The 6,083-nt window shown below is 40.7% G+C and overlaps 1 protein-coding gene across 2 annotated transcripts in view; it reads left to right on the top strand.

The window, feature by feature from the left end:
- The first annotated feature begins 1,164 nt into the window (after positions 1-1,164).
- Positions 1,165-6,083, top strand: part of CFAP300 (cilia and flagella associated protein 300) — a 28,018-nt gene continuing 23,099 nt past the window's right edge. For both annotated transcript variants that reach the window (XM_043482668.1, XM_043482669.1), the window contains exons 1-2: positions 1,165-1,331; positions 1,536-1,617. In XM_043482668.1, coding sequence (XP_043338603.1) covers positions 1,222-1,331; positions 1,536-1,617 — 192 coding nt within the window. In that variant the 5' untranslated portion in view covers positions 1,165-1,221. The remainder of the gene's footprint in view (positions 1,332-1,535; positions 1,618-6,083) is intronic.

Genomic DNA, 6,083 nt, shown 5'->3' with positions numbered 1-6,083 from the left:
AAGATGCAAAGGGTAAATATACTAGTAAATATGAAATAATATCCACTGCTTAAAATAACAGTAACAAAATAATGTATTTTGGACATTTTGTAGAAGTAAAATATTGACACCACCCCTCCCCCAACAAAAAAAAGGTAAAAAGTGAATAGATTTTTACCTGTTGTAAGGTTCTTGTTTGAAACATGGTTGGAGTGATGACTTAAGGTGGTATGAAATAAATCAAGTAGTCATATTTTATCTCTAGAGTAATCATTAAAAGCTACACTAAAACATATAATTAAAAAGCTAAAAAGGAGAAAAATGAAATAATAAAAATATTATTTCTTCTTTCTTGGATTAAAGGAAAAAAGAACATAAATACAAAACAATAAGATGGTAGGCTTAAACTCAACCATGTTCATAAGATGACTAACATAAATATTTAGAAGGCAACGGTACTGAAAATAAAATCAACAATGAAGACGAATATTGTGTGTGTGCGCCCGCGTTTCCCTCCCGGTTTCTCCTACTGCTGTTGGCTGAAAATGGAATAATCAAGATTATGGAGGACTAAGGGGGAAGGAAAGAGAGAAGAGAGGTGGCAATGAACGACATCCTGCCATTTCTCAACTCCCTTCTGATACACAACTATTAGACAAAACAAAACGACAACAAAACTACACATACGAAACGCAATTTTCAATACAAAATCAGAAATATGTGTTTCTATTAAACAGCCCGTTGTACTGTACTGTATTTGGAAAAATTTTTTTAGCCTTCAGATGTAACGTTCAAAGGAAAAAAAAAAAAGCCAGAGGGTAAAACAGTTTCCCAAGTAATTATATAGACATCTCTCTTGAAAATAATTAGTTCAGAATAACTTCTTCTTCAGAAATGGTTGAGTCACTAAACTTAGACGGCTATAAATCTAAGATTAGAGGTTTGAAACTAAGAAATTAACCCACGCGGAGTAATTATTATTAACGGTTAAATCCAACAAGCGTGTACTGGCGTTTTCCGCCGCGGACCCCTAGTTTCCTCCTCCGCCGGCTCCGCGGACTCCTTGATCGCTGTAGCGCCGTGGCCCCGCCCCGCTCCGCTGTGGCCCCGCCCCGCTGTGGCCCCGCCCCGCCGCGGCCCCGCCCGCCCCGCCGCGGCCCCGCCCGCCCCCGCAGCATCTCCCAACGGAGGCCGCCGCGTCGCCTTGGAAACGGCCCCCAACTCAGCGCAGTGAGGAGCAACATGGCGGCTGGGGAGCCGGGCGATTTGGGCGTCTACAGCTTCAGATACCTGCCTCAGAAAACCTTCCAGTCTCTGAGCACCCCGCAGACCACCAGCCGGCTCCGCCAGTGGTGAGAGGCCGAGGGGCTCTTCTCCCTGCCCCTCGGCCTTCTCGGCTCTGGAGGCGCGGATCGGGCGTCGAGGCGGCCCCGTCCTGAGTGAAACCCGGAGGCAGCGTTACCCTCAAGAAGGGCGGGCTCCGTGGGTGGGACGGGTGAACGTGCTGCCCAGAGGGTACCACCCCGAGTTGACCGTCGTTCTCTTCTCTGCCCCAGGTCTATGCTGGGTAGAATCGAGGCGCAGGCGTTCGGGTTTGACCAGACGTTTCAGACTTATCGCAAGGATGATTTCATTATGGTTGGTATGGAAGTTGGAGCGTTCCTTGAACCACTGCTGATGTTACATTTTTTTTATACTTTGGCATAGATTCTGGTGAACACGGCATTACTCTGTGACGACGTTTTAAGTTTGAGAATAATAAAAAGGTTCAATCGATTGTTTCACAGGAACTTTTATGTTTTCCATCACCATAAATTAGCTCATCTTCAGTATCCCGCCATAGAGAACTTTTCAATTTTGGAAAGTTAGTCTCTTCCTAGAAAATCGGTCTTTTTTTTAGTAGGCACACCTTGTTTTTAAATATTATCCAGCTTTATCACCAGCTTTATTTACTAGACTTAGCTTCAAATTACTTTTGGTAGTTGCTCAAAATTAAATCTACCCTGTAAGAAGAGGCTTTATTAGCAGTTCCACATGAATTCCAGAGAAAGCTTTAAGCAGTGACTAAGTTACTGAAATAAATCTATAGCTGGTGGAGGTGGCTGCTTTGAAAGGGGAAAAAACTCATTTGAAAGTAGATTCTGGTGTGTTCACTGTATTTCATTCACGTTATTTAGAATCTTAGGGGTTTTTTAATCCTCAGTTAAATGGAAAAATACTTTTATTGTTTGTGATACTACCTTTGCGGTTCATGTCCTCAGGCATTGACTGTAGTGTGTAGTTGGCATAGTTTATTCACTCATTCACAAACACTTCCTCAGGGCCTACCATGTGCTAGAAATTCTGTCAAGTAGTGAGGATTCCAGAAGGAACAAAACAGGAGCCTGGCTTTCAAGGATCTTACCAACTCCTGGCAAGACTGCCAATAAATTTAAAAAATAAGATCATCTCATACAGAGTGATAGTGCAGTGAACAAAATATTAATCTAATTAACAAACCAAAATATTTACTGTGAGGGTATATTGGTTTTCAAGGGATGCTGTAGGGAAGTACCACAAACTGGGTGGCTTAAAACAAGAGAAATGTATTATAGTTTTGGAGGGTGGAGATCCAAAATCAAGTAGTTAACAGAGTTGTGCTCTCCCTGAAATCTGTAGAAAGGAATCCTTCCTCACCTTTTTCCTAGCTTCTCATGGTTGCCAGCAATCCTTGGCATTCTTTAGCTTGCAGCTGCAAAATGTGAATCTCTACTCCTGTCAGAGTCCCTTAGCTCTCCTTCCTGTGGTGTCCATAGCTGTGTCGCTTCTCCTTTTATAAGAACACCAGACGTATTGAATTAAGGGCCCACCTTATTCCAGTATAATCTCACTTTAACTAATTGTATCCACAACAACCCTGTTTCCAACTAAGGTCACTTTCCAAGGTCCCAAGGATGTGAATTTTGGGCAGGGGGCTGAGGGAATACTGTTCAAATCTGAAATGAGGGTAGATTATTTAAAGTCTATTTCCCTTTACCTCAGATTGTGTTATAATGTTAATATAATATGCTACTGATTATAATATTAATGACATTTCTCATTCAGTTCGATTTTTATAGTTTTTAATGTATTTCATTTATGCCAGGACTGGCTCTCAAATTAATTTTTTTTTAAAGATCATCAGGATTTTAACTAACTGAATTTTAGAGTGCTGTAAAAATTTTAATATAAGTCATTTATTCAACAAATATTTGTCGAATACTTACTGTATCCCTGCTGGGAGGTGTTAAAAAGCCAAAGAGACTTAATCCCAGCTTGTAAGTCATGTGTATAGGTTTGAAAGCTAGAAGTGTAGAAAATTCTCTACAAGACAAAATAATTGCTATATTGGAGGCTATATAAGGTGCCCTAGGCACACAGAAAAAGATCATTCAATGGAGGGGCATTGGTATCAGAATAATTTCATAGACAAGGGTGTAGACTTAATTTGGTTTGTTCAGTAGACACAGATCTTCAACAGAATCAATATCAATCCATAAAGCACAATAAATGTCTGTAATAGGCAATTTTTTCAAACTAATTTTCAATATCTTCATGTTTATCCTAATTTTTTTCTTGTGAGTAGGCAGTATTCTCATATTTTAATATAAAGAGGTGTATTCATACAATCATTTTTTACTCATGCAACTAATTTGGAGAAGATAAAGCATTGTGGCTGAGAGCATGGCCTCCAGAAGGGGATTTACCTTGAAGCTACTGAATCTTTAGGACCCCTCACCAGCTCAAGCTCCTCACTCACAGAATCGCCTTCCAAGGAAGTCTGAGCTATGCCAGCAGCATACTCACTTGGTCATATGTTTTTGTAATTTTTCAAAATTAACTGTTTTGTATTCTTAGTGAAGGTCTCTCAGTCATGTCTGACTCTTTGCGACCCCATGGACATGGAATTCTTCAGTCCAGAACACTGGAGTGGGTAGCCTTCCCCTTCTCCAGGGGATCTTCCCCACCCAGGGATCGAACGCAGGTCTCCCACATTGCAGGCAGATTCTTTACCAGCTGAGCCACAAGGGAAGCTGTTGTGTATTCTTAGAACCCCTAAAATTGTACATGCTTAAGACACTACGGATGGAGAAGGCAATGGCACCCCACTCCAGTACTCTTGCCTGGAAAATCCCATGGACAGAGGAGCCTGGTAGGCTGCAGTCCATGGGGTCGCTAAGAGTCGGACACGACTGAGCGACTTCACTTTCATTTTTCACTTTCATGCATTGGAGAAGGAAATGGCAACCCACTCTGGTATTCTTGCCTGGAGAATCCCAGGGACGGGGGAGCCTGGTGGGCTGCCATCTATGGGGTTGCACAGAGTCGGACACGACTGAAGTGATTTAGCAAGACACTACAGAACCTGGATACTCCCTTCATTTGACCTCTAAATAGCTGTCTGTCCAACTCTGCTGCTTACTGGCTGTATGACACTGGGCAAGTTATTTAAGCTTCTTCAACCCTTGCTTTCCTACAAAATTGTCACAGTGCTTAACACTTAAGTACTTTCTGAGAGTGAAAATAATGCTGAATATATATTGAGATTATTATGAAGATTGAGTGAAATATAAAAATGTTTAGCAAAATGCCTGGCTTATAAAAAGTGCTGTCATTGTTACTAACATTTGTATACTACTTTTCAAAATGTTTTCCCAAAGCAGTAATGACTCCTGTGTGCCAGATTTAGCTTTCAGCACTTTTTATCCATTTATCGCTAATCTTTACAACAATCTGGTAGATTTGGTGTTTTGACCCCTACTTTACAGCTGAGGAAACTGAAGCTCAAAATGGCTAAATAATTTGTACAAGCTCGCCCAGCAAATAGCAAAACCTAGACCTTTTGGCTCCAACTTCCATTTTGACTACAAAACCCATAACTGAGCAAAGAGGGCTGCTTAAAGTAGGATTCCAGATTTTGAATTTTCCCTTAAAATTTAGAAACAAATTAGGTTTCAAAAGTTTGTAAGGTAGTATATGGATGAAAAGAAGGAAATATTCATCCAGCAAATATTTCTTTAGTTCCCTAGTCTGTACAGATGAGCAGGACACAGGGAAAGAGGGAAACAGACCAAAAAGTGCATTGTAGAATGAGAAGCTGTATAATATAAAATGCACAAGGTACTGCGGTCGCACAAAATAGAAAGTGGTCATTTTTGACTGAGGTGGTTAAAGGAGAGTTAAAAACGTTAAAAAAGTTAACCTTAAAAAAGGTTAAAAAAAAAAGTGCCCTTCCAAAAGACAGGGCACTTGAACTCTGGCCTGAAAGATGAGTAGGAGTTTGTCAGGTAGACAGAGTGGGGTATTGTTAAACATGGGTGGGACAATACTTTTTAAGACTTCCTGTGCCATGCAAAGCAGTTTGGTCTTTATGTAGCTGAAGAGTTGCTGAAAGGTTTTCAGCAAAACAGTAAAATTTAAAGTACTGAGATCACCTGGCAGAAGTATAGGGGTGGATTGTTAGAACTGAGTCTGGAAACAGACTAAATTGGAAACTTATCTTCCAGACTGTATATGGTGGTGCCCTGAATTAAGACAGAAGCACTGAGATTGCCTGCAGAGATGTTTATGAGACAGGTAGTACTCAAGGACTGATAAGATAACTGACAGGCAAAGGATGAAATGTAGGATGACCAAGTTTTTTATTTGGTTGACTGGAGTGGAAGATTCAAATGTATAGAAAATGGAGAAGAATAAATAACGAAAATGATTTCAGTTTCAGGCATGCTAAATTTGAGGTGCATCCAAGTGGCAGTATCCTAGATAGTTGAATATAAGATCTCACTTTGAGTCTCAAGAGAGCTCTGTGCTTAGAATATAATGCTGGCATTCTCACCAGAGATAATGACAGGAACCCTCCAAATTCACCGCAAGGGCGCTCCTCAGTTTACAGAGCTTCCTGAAGGTCTGCACATAGCTTCTGCTTATATCTCATGACCAGACTCTACATATATCTCAGGATCACTTGCCACAGAGATTGCTAGGAAGCATAGACATTTAGCTGAGCACATTGCTGTTTCAAATAAAATTGAGATTCCTTAAGGAAGGAGAGATATGATAATGGATCAGAAATCAGCAGTCTGCCA

Source organism: Cervus canadensis, chromosome 11 (genome assembly GCF_019320065.1).
Source record: "Cervus canadensis isolate Bull #8, Minnesota chromosome 11, ASM1932006v1, whole genome shotgun sequence".
NCBI lineage: Eukaryota > Metazoa > Chordata > Mammalia > Artiodactyla > Cervidae > Cervus > Cervus canadensis.
Note: the sequence above shows the minus strand (reverse complement) of the source record. Positions and strands in the feature narration are given on the sequence as shown.